The sequence below is a fragment of the Equus przewalskii genome, chromosome 10 (genome assembly GCF_037783145.1).
Source record: "Equus przewalskii isolate Varuska chromosome 10, EquPr2, whole genome shotgun sequence".
NCBI classification, from domain to species: Eukaryota; Metazoa; Chordata; class Mammalia; order Perissodactyla; family Equidae; genus Equus; species Equus przewalskii.
This window is the reverse complement of record NC_091840.1, coordinates 33208160-33223510: the sequence shown is the minus strand read 5'-3', so window position 1 is coordinate 33223510 and position 15351 is coordinate 33208160. Positions and strand designations below refer to the sequence as shown.

At 35.6% G+C, this 15351-nt stretch overlaps 1 protein-coding gene and 1 non-coding gene across 51 annotated transcripts in view; both read left to right on the top strand.

The window, feature by feature from the left end:
- Positions 1 to 15351, top strand: part of TRIM37 (tripartite motif containing 37) — a 143750-nt gene that overhangs the window by 11461 nt on the left and 116938 nt on the right. For all 50 annotated transcript variants that reach the window (XR_011523435.1, XR_011523433.1, XR_011523434.1 and 47 more), the window contains exons 3-8: positions 69 to 109; positions 1968 to 2084; positions 5282 to 5369; positions 7171 to 7293; positions 8945 to 9068; positions 10177 to 10244. Coding sequence is in view for 21 of the 50 variants with exons in the window: in XM_070562330.1 (XP_070418431.1) it covers positions 69 to 109; positions 1968 to 2084; positions 5282 to 5369; positions 7171 to 7293; positions 8945 to 9068; positions 10177 to 10244 (561 nt within the window). In the remaining 29 variants the exon portion in view is untranslated. The remainder of the gene's footprint in view (positions 1 to 68; positions 110 to 1967; positions 2085 to 5281; positions 5370 to 7170; positions 7294 to 8944; positions 9069 to 10176; positions 10245 to 15351) is intronic.
- LOC139074240 (U6 spliceosomal RNA) lies at positions 4958 to 5064 on the top strand. Its single transcript, XR_011523776.1, has one exon. It is a non-coding gene; the product is annotated as a U6 spliceosomal RNA (small nuclear RNA).

Here is a 15351-nt window from a genome sequence, read left to right as displayed (position 1 = left end):
TTCAGTATGTACAAATTAAAATAATGGTGTTTCTACAATCAAAATCTTAATTTCTTTTATCTCCTTAGCGCTGGCTGACAGAGCAGAGAGCTCAATGTCCTCACTGCCGGTAAGTGTTTTGCTGTGATTATTTGAATTTGCAAAACAGTAAGGTGATGGGGTCAGTGTGTCATAGAACTCCTAAAGTTCTTTCTGCGATCTGCCGTATTTCTCCTCTTTGAATACAGTTGAAGAGAAAACAAGCAATCTGTCTAGATTAAGAAATACAGACTAGTGTACCTGGCTTTGAATTATGTAGAATGCATTACATAGTTTGCCTTCTTATAGAAGATCATTGTGTAACTTCTTAACTTTTATAATTAAAAATTTTTAAGTTTTCTGGTTAAAAAAATCCAGATAGTCTTGATAAATATAAAATAAAAAAGCTTCTGATTCTGATACACCCCACCTAATCTTTTCGTGAAATAACACTTTCAGAAGAGATTGTCAGGTTTGGTGTCTATTCTTCTGGACATTTTTCTATGTTTATATGGATATGTAAACATAAAAATTTTTTCTTAAAACACAGAAATGATATAATACTATTTTGCTATTTGTTTTTTTTCATGTAAAATATAGTGGTACCTTCCTTGATGGAATGTACACATATGTCATTTAAAAAAAGTTTGAATAATAATCCATTATGTGACTCTATGTTGATTTATTTATCCTTATATTGAGAGACATTTAGGTTGTTTCCACTTTTGGTTATGTCAAATAATGATGCCAAATTGCTTTGAAGGAAAACTTTTTACCATTTTACATTCCTAATAATAGATATGAAAACCCCTTTTCCTCACATTCTTGCCAACACTGGATATTACCAAACTTTCATTTTTTTGTCATTCTGCTAGATGAAAAATGGTGTTTTGTTTTTAACATACTTTTAAAAAAATGTTTGAAACTGAGTATCTTTTGAAACGTTTTTAGCTATTTATATTTCTTTTTTCTTAAATTACCTCTTTGTATCTTGTGCCCATTTTTCTTCATGTTCACTTTTTTTATCTTAACTTCTAAGAAGACCAGCACTATGAAATAGAAATTTCTGTAATGATAGAAATGTTCTGTAGCTTTGCTGTCCAGTTCGGTAGCCACTAGCTACATGTGGTGATTAAGCACTTGAAGTATGTCTAGTGTTACTGTGTAATGAAATTTTGTTTTTGTTTAATTTAATTTAATTTTTAATTTTTGATTTTTTAATTTTTTTGAGGAAGATTAGACCTGAGCTAACTGCTGCCAATCCTCCTCTTTTTGCTGAGGAAGACTAGCCCTGAGCTAACATCCATGCCCATCTTCCTCTACTTTATATGTGGGACCCCTACTACAGCATGGTTTGCCAAGCTGTGCCATGTCTGCATCCGAGATCCGAACCGGCGAACCCTGGGCCTCTGAAGTGGAACGGGCGAACTTAACTGCTGCGCCACCGGGCAGGCCCCATTATTTAATTTTAAATAATTTGAATTTATTTAAATAGTCACATATGGCTAGTGACTGTTATTTTGGACAGTACAGCTTTAGACTAAGGAGCTCAGAATTCTCTCTGAAATCTGAATTGCCAAGATTTCTTATTCACATTTTTTTTTTGGAAATGATACATTAGTGTAGGAAGTTGCTAAGCATACTTTTCATTGTGTCTTTATTATTTTAATAGTAATATGGTGTGAATATGATTGTGAGCTCTACTTTGAGGAGTGTGTTTATTTTTTCTTGATTGATTTTTTTTTCCCAGCTTTTCTGAGGTATATTGACAAGTAAAATTGTAAGATAAAGTGTACAATGTGATAATTTGATGTACGTTTGCATTGTGAAAGGATTCCCCCCATTGAGTTAATTAACACATTCATCACCTCACGTGTAGCTTTGGAATGTGTCTTAGAATATAATGTCGAATTCCTGAATTAGAATATATGTATACATTTTCTCTCCAGTGCTCCACTCCAACTACGAGAACTAGTAAACTGTCGTTGGGCAGAAGAAGTAACACAGCAGCTTGATACTCTTCAACTCTGCAGTCTCACCAAACATGAAGAAAATGAAAAGGACAAGTATGTCCTCAATTTCTTTACTCAAGTATTTCATAGATTTCTGCCATATGTTATTTTAATGACACTATTAAAAGTTTCCTTTTAGTTTCATAGGTGAAACTAAATATAGTATATTTAGTATTTTTCCTCTGGTGTGATGTGGGTATCACTATTTGGAGAGACCCTTCTCACTCTTGATTGGATTCTTTTATTTCAGCCTCTCGTAAAAGGAGTGGAACTGACACAGTTTGTGTATCTCTTTGCCTTTTGATGCCTACTGGCCCCGCCTTAGGTTTGCTGAAGGTGTATATAGGCCATTGATTAAGAATTGTTCTGGTAAAGTTCCTATGTTGTAAAAGCTATATTTTAAATTTGACAATTTGGAGCTCATGCTAAACAAGCTTCCAGACAGAAACTAATGTGCTATTTCTTCATACTTTTATTAATTTCCTGTTTGATATTCAGATTACTTATAAGTGAGAAATATAAAATGTAAACCATTTTAGATATTTTCTCTGACTCATTGTACTTAATCAGTGAAAAGCCTTTTAAAAGAATGTGACACTGTCTCCTTTATAGGCAAGAGAGAAATTAAAAAATTTATTAATGGTGGTAAAATACATATAACAAAATTTACTGTCTTTAGCATTTTTAAGTATACAGTTCAGTAGTGTTAAGTATATTCACACTGTTGTACAATCAGTCTCCAGAACTTTTTCATCTTGCATATTTGAAGCTCTCTACTCATTAAACAATAACTCCCCATTTCCCCTCCCACCAGCTCCCAGCAACCCCATTTTATTTTCCTTTGCCAGAAGTTTGACTACTCTGGATACTCATAAGTGAAATCATATAGTATTTGTCTTTTTGTGACTCCCTTTCTTCACTTCTCATAACATCCTCAAGGTTCATTCATGTTGTAGCGTATGTCAGAATTTCCTTCCGTTTTAGGACTGATTAAATCATCCATGATGTGTATGTATCACATTTTGTTTATCTGTTTTTCTATTGATGAACATTCAGATTGCTTCCATTTTTTGGCTATTGTGAATAATGCTGCTGTGAACATGGGTGTTCATCTCTTGTAGACCTTTCAGTTTTTTTGGATATATACCCAGAAGTGGTATGACTAGATTATGTGGTAATTCTGTTTATAATATTTTGAGGATCCTCCATAGTGTTTTCCATGGCAGCTGCACCATTTTGCATTCCTGCCGAGAGTGTACAAGGGTTCCAATTTCTCCACTTCTTTGCCAACACTTGTTTTCTGTTTTTTTGATGACAGCCATCCTAAAGGGTGTGGGGTAATATCTCATTGTGGTTTTGATTTGCATTTACCTGAGGAGTAGCATGTTGAACATCTTTTCATATGCTCGTTGGCTGTTTGTACATCTTTGGAGAAATGTCTGTTTAGGTCCTTTGCCCATATTTTAATTTTTTTATGTTTTGTGGTTTTTTTGTTGTTAAGGTGTAGGAGTTCTTTATATATTTTGTATATTGAGGCTTTTTCAGATACAAGATTTGCAAGTATTTTCTCCCATTTCATAGATTTCTCTTTCAACTCTGTCTGTTGTGTCTTTTGATGTACAGAAGTTTTAAATTTTGATGTCTTGCTTGTCTATTTCCACTTTTGTTGCGTGTGCTTTTGATGTCATATTCAAGAAATCATTCCTAGGGGCTGGCCCCGTGGCTGAGTGGTTAAGTTCGTGCACTCTGTTTCGGCGGCCCAGGGTTTTGCTGATTCGAATCCTGGGCGCAGACATGGCACCACTCATCAAGCCATGCTGAGGCAGCGCCCCGCATGTCACAACTAGAAGGACCCACAACTAAAAATACACAACTATGTACTGGGGGACATTGGGGAGAGAAAGGAAAAAAATAAAATCTGAAAAAAAAAATCATTGCCAAATCCATATCATGTAGGTTTTCCCCTGTGTTTTCTTCTGAGAGTTTTATAGTTTTAGGTTTTTTGTTTAGGTCTTTGATCCATTTTAAGTTAATTTTTATATATGATGTAAGCTGAAGGTATTTATCTGCTGGGGCTGCTGTAAGAATAGCACAGACTAGGTGGCTTAAACAACAAATTTATTTTTTCATGGTTTTGGAGGCTGGAAGTCTATTGTCAGGGTTGTTTTCTTTTTTCTTTTCTTCTTTTGTAACATTATGTAAATGTCAAGTGTACATCATTATTTCTGTTTCTGTGTAAATTACATCATGTTCACACTCAAAGACTAATTACCATCCATCACCATACGCTGTGCCTAATCACCCCTTTTGCCCTCCTATGGTTGCTTGCTGGTGAGGCCTCTCTCCTTGGATACAGTTCCTTCTCCCTGTGTCTTCACCTAGGTTTTTCTCTTTGTGTGTACACTCTTGGCATCACGTTTTCTTCTTGTAAGGACACCAGTCTGGTTGAGTTAGGGCTCTGCCTTTATGACTTCATTTAACCTTCCTTACCTCTTTACGGGCCCTATTTCCAAATACAGTTACATTAGGGCTTCAACATAGGAGTTTGTTGGGAGACACAATTCAGTTCATAACCAGGTCCAATGTCATTCTTCTGCATGTGGATATCTAGTTTAAGGGAAAATTTTTAAAATTGAGTTGTTCGCTTATGAAGATCTAGTATAACATCGTGCAGTTAATCTCATGTCTTGATTATTGTTGGCATTGGCCACATGTAGGAGAAGTATTTGTGCATGCATACATACTCAAGTAGGTATAGCCACATAATCTGATTTGCTCAAAATGTAGTAGTAGGATAGAATTTATCATCTATAATGATGCTAGGAAATGATGTTATATTTGTACTTTATTTAGAAACTAGTCTTCATTTTTTATGTGATTGTAAAGTCCTTATAGATTAATGAAAACAATATTCTTAAAAAATTGTGGTGCTAACTTCAGTAGCACATATACTAAAACTGGAACAATACAGAGAAGATTAGCATGACCCCTGCGCAAGGATGATGTGCAAATTTGTGAAGCATTCCATGTTTTTATAAAGCAATGTTACCTCAATAAAATAAATAAATAAATAAAATTTAAAAATTGTGTCGCATGTATTTTTTTAGCTTATTTCATAGAAGATGTGGAATACTTTTCTGAGATAAACATAAAATTGACTGATGTATTTGCCCAAACTTAGGAATTTGTTGAGCTAATTATGTTCAAATTTAATTTAATTTATAACTGTGTTTTCTTTTCATGATATATAGATGTGAAAATCACCATGAAAAACTTAGTGTATTTTGCTGGACTTGTAAGAAGTGTATCTGCCATCAGTGTGCACTTTGGGGAGGAATGGTGAGCAGAACAAATTTAGTATGTTATTTTTAGTTAGAGACTAGAAAACACTAGAGTACTTGTTTGATTTAGGTAGAAAATAATGTCGTTTTACTCTGTTTATCGAATGAAAATTAAATGCATCTGCTTTTTGGCAGAAAGTATTGTACCTGTTCTTATTCCAGAAAAACTTCTTTTATGGGAAATTTTCATGTAGGATGTGTACCCCTTACATAAATATTATATTTCAGTGGAAAACCTATAAAATGTGTAGTCATTTGCAAATCTTTTGTTGTAGGATGAAGGTCTTTTCTTTGATTACATACGTGTCAGTTGATCTGATGTCCTGACCAAGATTTCCAGTTTTGGTTTCTTTAAAGTGGAACAACTTTAGACATTTGTGAAATGAAAAATGTTCGCAATATGAATGTAAACGTCTAGATTTTATGATTCACTTTTTATTTTCTTTTTTTCAGTCTAATTCAAAAGTAGTTTTTTAAGGTAACCTACCTTTATCAAGTTTAAAACATGCAAGTTAGTTTACCTAGAGACAGCTTTTCATTTTAAAGTCATGTTCTATTGTTTAATTAATATTTATTTAAATTATATACTTCCAGTAATAAATAGAATTAGCATAAGTAGGTTTGAGAATAAACACAGTAGAGTCTTGGTGGGGAAAGTTTAGTCATAGTGGGAGCAGAAGTGGGTAGACATGTAGAGGTCCCTGTTAGCAATGGGAATTGATCCTACTTTGGGCATCAGTCAGCATGTTTTAGGGAGAGAATGGCAGGCAAGTTGGTTGAGTAGAGCTCAATTCAGAGAGCTTTCTATTAGAGTTTGAATACTAATGTGCTGACTAGAAAAAATTAAGTTTCCACGATTTGTTTACTTAAATAAATGGATTTTGTAAGAAGCAATGGAAACATTCTTTTCCATGGTTCACATCTTTTTTCTCTTAGAGACCATGACTGGATGCCTTGGTTGAACAAGACAGTTCTAATAAGAACTTCTCTGTTACAGGAAGTTTCTTAAAATAGAAATTTAAGTTCTATTTACCAATCAAGTGAGTTATAAATTACAGTACTAAAATTGGGTAGAAAACTGATTATAGGTTGTTAGCTCTAAAAAATTGTTCTTTGAATACAACTGGATTCGTGAGGCTGATTTGTGCAGGTGTTCTGTCTCCACAGTAACTGTTCATGGCATGAGAATAGGTTCATTGCTTTTGCTAATAGTGTACCATGGGTCTTTCTAATTTATTCACTTGTGCTAGAGATAGGGGGTTCAGTGATGAACAAGACAGATCTCAAACGTCTAGTTTTGTATTTAATTGTTGTTGTGATAGATATTAGGATGATTCAAAGGATGAGTAGAAATGAAGAGATGGAGAGTTTGGGGAGGGAGGATGAAGAAGGAGAATTTCTGAATAAGAAGGAGTTACTTTTGTTAAGGCCTGGTGGGAAGTTTGAGGACATGGAAGAAGGCTAGTGCTGACCAAGAGAAAAGTGGCAGATAAGGTTGTGTCAGGTGGTTTGGGCCAAGGTTAAGGATTTTGTTTCTTTCTAATGAATGAAGATTTCTAGATTAAGTGTAAACATTCTGCTAAAATCCTTTATCTACAATCTTGAAGGATTTCCTATATGGGCCAAGTGATTTTAAGCAAGGTCTGACCTGTTTTAACAAAGTAACGGCAGCCGGAAAGATAAAATACATTTGAAAACATTTACTAGTTTATTAGAGTCCATTGAGTATTAATAAAGGAATGTAAATATAGATAAGATATATGAAAATGTTCTAAAACTACTCTTATGAATTTAAATAGCATGGTGGACATACCTTTAAACCTTTGGCAGAAATTTATGAGCAGCATGTTACTAAAGTGAACGAAGAGGTAGCCAAACTTCGTCGGCGTCTCATGGAATTGATCAGCTTAGTTCAAGAAGTGGTAAGACTGCTAGTAAAAGATCGTTATCCTTTGTATAGTCTTTAATATATAATATGTAATTATATTTTTTATAATTTAAATCTCATATTGAAATCAAGATTTGAAAATTTGATAAGATATAGTCATTCTCATCCACTTCAAACTAGCTGAGGAATTTGCATCCAAACCCTTGGCTTGTTCCATAGTTGAAGGTGGAGAATTGCCTCCTCTTACGCAGAAATAGTCAGCTAATGAGCTGAATAAGCCTGTGTGTTAGAGTCAGTAATTGACTCCTAAATAGAGTCAGTATTGACTTTTACAAAGTCATTAAGTCGTGCATTCTTTGGAACCCCTGCTTTTGGGAGAGTTTCTGCTACCAAGAAATGATCTATTTCTGATGCCCTGAGTTAGAACTGAAAGAGTAATATTTAACACTACTCTTAGATACTGTATGGGTTAGACACCTTTGATGAGCTATTTACCAACTTGTAATATGATCTCTATGGGAAAATGTGATAAGCTTCAAACATTTAAGTAGTAAATATACTTGCGATATATTTTGTTTAAGGATGCCAGAATGATAGCTGTTACTGAGGTTTGTGGACCATTCCTAACTTAAGATGTCTTCTTTATTTTACCCCTTCAGGAATCAGGATTCAAATCATCATTTATTACATTCTTTATACAGAAAGTAGTGTTTTTTGAGTTGCATGTATGCTACCTACAATGTCATTTTGGAATATAAACAGTTGGCTTCTATTTAGCCTTCATCTAAGTACCTTTTTTTCTATTCTCTTGGCAATATTATAATTAGGTCATTAGGGAGGGTGTTCTAGGTTGAGATTCTTACTTCTTGTATTTATAATAATAGTAAGTACAGGAAAGAGTACTTTTTATTTTTGGTGGTATGCTATCACGAAATCTATATGTACTTTGTGATCTTTGAAAACCCTAATTTTTTGTGTGTTCTAAAAAAATTAAAAACTTTGTTACAAACTAGATTACATCTGGTTTTTCAGAATTTCCATTTGTTTTGGGTTTTTGCATGATGTAAATTGGCTTTAGTAAATTTTTTTGTTTTTGAATAGTGGTTTCCTATCATAGTTATGATTGGGGCTTTGAGTATGTGTTTTGTGTGTTACCTAAATCAATTTTTTCTAATTACCTATCTTTCTGTTCAACTGTCAAAATATCGTGTCCTTTATTATGCCTTAATTGTTTATTTTTAAGAAATTTTTTCCTGGGACCAGCCCCATGGCTGAGTGGTTAAGTTTGCGTGCTCCGCTTTGGTGGCCCAGGGTTTCGCCAGTTTGAATTCTGGGCGCGGACATGGCACTGCTCATCAAGCCATGCTGAGGTGGCATTTCACATGCCACAAGTAGAAGGACCCACAACTAAAAATACACAACTATCTACCGGAGGCTTTGGGAGAAAAAGGAAAAATAAAATCTTTAAAAAAAAAAATTGTTTTTCCTGATTCAGTTCAGTGAACAATTTTTTAAAGCCATGAATTTTCTGTGATATATAAACAATGAAAAAGTGTTATTGGCTTACAGTTTTTAAAGTGGAAATCAACTGACTTTAAGAATAATTACAGTGGTTGCATTAATGTCAGTTTGCTTCTGTTTTAAAAATTCTTCAATTAAAATTTTTTTACCTGTTTATCTTCTAGGAAAGAAATGTGGAAGCTGTAAGAAATGCAAAAGATGAACGTGTTCGGGAAATTAGGAATGCAGTGGAGATGATGATTGCACGGTTAGACACACAGCTAAAGAATAAGCTTATAACACTGATGGGTGAGTGTTTTTCTCTGCTGCCGGGATACATGGTGCTTTGAACCCCAATGTTGGTGAGTTGTTACAGGCTAGGAAAAGATTGGTCAAAAAAAAATTTTCACTTATTAAATGTCACTCTGTATCAAATAACATTACTCCAAATCGATACAACTTCTGCTAACCTCATGAGATATGCTTCCAGCTCTTCACACTGATTTCTAAAGAAAGTGATCTGATTTGGCAAGCTTGCCTGTATTGTCTTTTTTTTTTTAAACATGTAAATGAGGTTCTTTCTTCCTTTTCTGGAAGAATAATTTCCATAATAGTAATTCATTTATCCCTGTATGTGTTTCCAGCTTCTTGAGACTGTTTTCCTCTCTGAGCATTCTTCTTTACAGGTTCTTATGTTCAATGAACATACCTTTTGCTGACATTTAACGTAAACATCTGGCCTACTTACTACATTCTTCTTCTTCTTCTTTTTTTTTTTATTTTTGCTGAAGGAGATTTGCTCTGAGCTAGTTATATCCTCCTCTTTTTTTGCTTGAGGAAGATTAGCCCTCAGGTAACATCTGTGCCAATCTCTCTCTATTTTATGTATGGGTTGCCACCACGGCATAGCTGATGAGTGGCGTAGGTCTGCGCCTGGGATCTGAACCCGCAAACCTGGGCTGCCGAAGTGGAACATGCCAAACTTGACCACTATCCCACAGGACCAGCTGGTGCATTTCTCTTTTTAAGCCACAGTTAAATTTTGGGGAGGAAGTATTTCAGATTAGTTGACTGATAAAAACTTGCTTTCCTAGATCTTACTATATTCCTTTTAGAGGAAGCAATAACATTAATTTCACAAAGTATATTGTCATTGTATAGTTCTTAGGTGAATTTAATAAACCTAAATTGCATTTTATGTAAAACTATAGTTAGGGTTAGTTCTGAAATCCTCTTGTCAAAGTTACTGCAACATTAGGTTCAACCCCTTAAAGCTCCGGGAAAATGTTTTAGAGTAGCTATAATGAAGTTTTGCTTACGTGAAATTGGTTCCTTGTCATTGAATATATTCAGTGAGTTAATTTCATTCTTAAACCAATAATGAGCCTGAATGTTGGTGTTTGTCATTTTTAAATAGGTCAGAAGACATCTCTAACACAAGAAACAGAGCTGTTGGAATCCTTACTTCAGGAGGTAGAGCACCAGGTGATGAAATATTAAATGCAGTGAAATAAAATCTTTATCTTTTTTTGTCCATATGCTTTAAACTTTTGTTTTTTTTCTTTTTAACAGAGACTATATAAGATCGAAAGATCTGGGGATCTATATGCTATACTAGGGATCTTTATGAAATAGAAATCAGCTGATTCTTTCAAGTTTTCTCCATCATTGTTGGGAACTAGTTGAAATTATTAAGATTTACTCTGTTTTGTAAGAATGGAATTGTTTTTACTGGGAATAATCCATAGGAATCTGTAAATCTATAAAAGATTAAGATCTTCTGCCATTGGGACTTACGTGGTGGCTTTGAGATAGAATGTTAAGTGCCAGTTACTTTTATATAGTGATTCTTATGCTAAAATTAACGTTTTTATTTATTAAGGAAATTTTTAAGTACCAAATAGATAGAAGGTATTCTTTTAGATGTTTCAAATACAGCAGTGGACAAAATGGCACTGTCATTTTGTCAGTCTGTTCTCATAGAGTTTATAATTTAGATTGGGGTAGGTGGGGTTGAAGCACATAGTGAATGAATAAATAAAATGTGTAGTGTCACTGAAATCTTATCTGTTTTAAATTTCATTTTTGGAATTCTTGAATTCCTCTCTATGCCTAATACACAGCTGTCTTCTGGGACTTTTCTCTTAAATTATCATCTTGGGTATTCTCTTCATTTCTTTCTTGGGTTGAATTTCATGTCTCCTGATTCCCATGGCTTCCACTCTTTTTGTTTACGTGTTTGTTTTGGTGTCACATTTCCTCCTGTAACTTTCCTGAAAGGATAATCAGAATAAATTTTTCGAGACTGCATGTCTGAAAATATTTTTATTTAATCTTTATACTTCATTCATGGTTTGGCTAGTAGGATTCAGTACATATATATTTATTTAAATACTCTTACTTTTCAGTGCTTCCATTTTTTTGGGGGGTGGGAAGATTAGCCCCGAGCTAACATCTGCTGCCAATCCTCCTCTTTTTGCTGAGGAAGACTGGCCCTGAGCTAACGTCTGTGCCCATCTTCCTCTACTTTATATGTGGGACGCCTACCACAGCATGGCTTGCCAAGCGGTGCCATGTCCGCACCCGGGATCTGAACCGGCGAAACCCAGGCTGCCGAAGTGGAACATGCACACTTAACTGCTGCACCACCGGGCCAGCCCCAGTGCATCCATTCTTAATTGGTCATGTTGTTCCGCTAGTCCAGAGACTTTATTTTATCCCATCCAGAGAATAAACTGGCAGCCTTCTGCTGGTGTTATAGAGCAAATTTTAAGTAGCTATGATGGAGTAGGGTGGGAATCCGAGGATGTATGTTCTTTTCTTTTTAGTGGCTTTGTTGAGGAATAATTGACAAAAAATAAACTACATGTATTTAAAGTGTATAATTTAATGAGTTTTGACAAACATATACACCTGTGAAACCAGCACAGGTCAAGATGGTGAACATATGCATTAGCCCCCAAAGTTTCTTTGTTCCTCTTTGTAAACTTTCCTGCTTCTCCCCACACTACTGTTTCCACACAACCCCAATCTGCTTTCTGTCATAGATAAGTTTGTATTTTCTAGAGTTTTATGTAATTAGAATCATATATGTTATGTACTTGTTTTATGTCTGACTTCTTTCACTGAGCAAAATTATTTTGTGATTTGTTCATAGTATCAGTAGTTCTTTCCTTTTTAATTGTTGAGTAGTATTCCAGTGTATGTATGTACCAGAATTTGTTTTTCCATTCAACTGTTTATGGCTATTTGGGTTGCTTCTTGTTTTTGGCCTTTACAAATAAAGCTGCAGTGAACATTCAGGGACAGATCTATACGTGGATATATATTTCTTCTTCTCTTGAGTCCACCTAAGATAGAATGGCTGGGTCAAATGGTAGATGTATGAATAAGTTTTTAGTCACTGGCAGCTGTTTTCTGAAATGATTGTACCATTTTATATTTCCAGCCGTAGTCTACGAGAGTCCCATTTTCTCCACGTTCTTGTCCACACATGATATAGTCAATTTTTTGAATTTTAGCTATTTTCACTTAGTGTATAGTATTTCATTAGGGTTTTTAATTTGCATTTGCCTTATAACTAATGATGTTAAGTATCCTTTCTTGAACTTATTTGTCATCCATATATCTATGTTGCAGTGTCTGTTCAAACCTTTTGCCCATCATTTTATTGACTTGTTTTCTTGTTGAATTTTCGGAGTTCTTTATATAAAGAACTGGATATAAGTTTTTTATTAGATATATGCTTTGCAAATATTTTAAGTCTGTGGCTTGTCTTCTCATTCTCTTTAAAGTGTCTTTTGAAGAGAAGTTTTTAATTTTGATGAAGTGTAACTTATCAATTTGTTCTTTTAGTGTCATAGCTAAGAAATCTTTATCTAACCCAAGATCACAAAGATTTTCTTTTATATTTTCTTCCGGAAGTTTTGTAGTTGTAGATTTTACGTTTAGGTCTGTGTTCCATTTTGAGTTGTTTTTGTATATGAGGTATGGATCCAATGTGGTTTTTTTGTTTTTGTTTGTTTTCATATATGGTTATCTAGTTGTTTCAGCACCATTTGTTCAAGACCAGCCTTTCTTCACTGAATTGCCTTTGCATCTTTTGAAAGAATTGTTGTCCACATATGCATTGCTCTATTGCTGGAATCTATTCTAGTCCACTCATTGATTGATTTTTCTGTCAGTTTGTCATGCTGCATAATGATGTTTTGGTAAACGACAGACCGCATATACAATGGTGGTCCCCTAAGATTATAATGGAGGTGAAAAATTCCTATTGCCTAGTGCCATCATCATAATGTTGTATTGCAACACATTACTCACATGTTTGTGGTGATGCTGGTGTAAACAAACCTACTGTGCTGCTAGTCCTATAAAAGTATAGCACATACAGTTATGTACAGTACATAATATTTGATAAACGACTCTGTTATTGGTTTATGTATTTACTATAGTGTACTTATTATTTTAGAATGTACTCTTTCTCCTTATAAAAATAAAGCTAAAACAGTATGTTGTGTTCCACCAGCAGCAACCTCATACATCTTGTGTTTACCGCATCTCTTGATTGCATCATTTTCTCTTGTGCTTGATTTTTATTTATTTGAGTTTTGGTTTTTTTTTTTTTGAGGAAGATTGGCCCTGTGCTAACATCTGTTGCCAGATTTGCACCAGTCTTCCTTTATTTTGTATGTGGGACGCCACCATAGTGTGGCTTGATAAGCAGTGTGTAGGTCTGTGCCTGGGATGTGAACCCCAGGCCGCCAAAGCGGAGCATGCAAACTTAACGACTATGCCACCAGGCTAGCCTCTCTTGTGCTTGATTTAATCTCTTGTTTTCTTCATTATGGCCCCTAAACATACAACACCCCTAGCGTTGCTAGTAAGAAGCCATGTTGGAGTGATTGACCTGGAAACAAAATTAGAAAGGATTAAGGGCTACGAAGGTGGAAAATCAGTAATGGTTATTGCTTGCCAGTCACGCATGTCCCATTCCACCATAGCTGTGATCTTGAAGAACAAGAACAAAATGATGGGAGCTGTTAAAGGATCTGCTTCATTGGAGGCAATGAGACTAAGAAAAACTTGAGAAGGGCCTATATCAGACATGGAGAAACTTCTTTTTGTTTTTGTTTTAAAGATTTTATTTTTCCTTTTTCTCCTCAAAGCCCCTCAGCACATAGTTGTGTATTTTTAGTTGTGGGTCCTTATAGTTGTGGTATGTGGGATGCCGCCTCAGCGTGGCCTGACGAGCAGTGCCATGTCCGCACTCAGGATCTGAACCAGTGAAGCCCTGGGCTGCCAAAGCAGAGTGCGCGAACTTAACCACTCGGCCACAGCGCCAGCCCCCAAGATATGGAGAAACTTCTAATGACCTGGATTGAAGACCAGATGTAGAAGTATATCCTTCTCAGCATGATGACAGTCATGGCCAGAGCAAAAAGTTAGTTTGCAGCATTGAAAGAAAAGACTAGACTCAACTTGATGTTGAAATTACTGCCAGCTCTGGGTGGTTTAAACGATTCAAGAATCATTATTCTTTACATAATGTGAAAGTTAGTCTGTGAGTGCTGATGTGAAGGCAGCTGAAGAATTTTTGGAAACTCTAGATAAGCTGACTGTGGAGGAAAATTACTTGCCAGAGCAAGTATTCAATATGGTGAAACCTCCTTATTCTGTAAACAGATGCCCGAGAGGACTTTCATCCGTAAGGAGGCCAAGTCAGTGCCAGGTTTCAAGGCTTTTAAGGACAGAATAACAATCAGCAGGGTTGCAGGCTACAAATTAAAATCCTTTGTAATCTGGCTCAGTGAGAACCCCAGGGCCTTCAAGCATATCAGTAAGCACACACTACCAGTGTACTTCAGGAGCAATAATAAGTCTTTGATGACCCAACTCCTCTTCCAAGATGCCCTCCTGAATTTCTCTGCCAATAAGATGGAGAAGTAGTGTTTGGTGAATAACATATCTTTCAAGATTTTGCTTCTTGGTGGTAATGCTCCCAGTGCTCCGATTGAGATCTTCATCCCAGTGTCAGAGCAGTGTTTCTCCCTCTGAACTCAACCTCTTTGGGCCAACTAATGAATCAAGGACTTATAGCAGCTTTTAAGGCTTACTAATTGAGGAGGTCCTTTGCCCAGGCTATTGCTGCAACTGAGGAAGACACTGAGAAGACACTGGTGCAGTTCTGGAAGGATTACAGAATCTATGATTGCATCAAGAACTTTGCTTGGCCTTGGGATGATGTCACCAAGGAGTGTATGAATGATATCTGGAAGAAGATACTCAAGAGGTTTGTCAGTGACTTCAAAGGACTTGCCAAGGACGAGGAGGTTACAGAAATCAACAAGGCTGTAACTGAGATGGCAAACAACTTGAACCTCAGTGTGGATGAGGGTGATGTTGAGGAGCTCCTAGAGGTAGTTTCCGAGGAATTGGCTAATGAGGAGTTGTTGGAACTGGAACAAGAACACATAGCTGAAGAAGAGGCAGGAGAAAAGGAAACTGCAGGAGAAAAAAAAGAACTGCCGAGAAAATTCACAGTGAAGAGTTTGGCAGAACCTTTTGCAGACATCGTTAGGCTCCTTAAAAA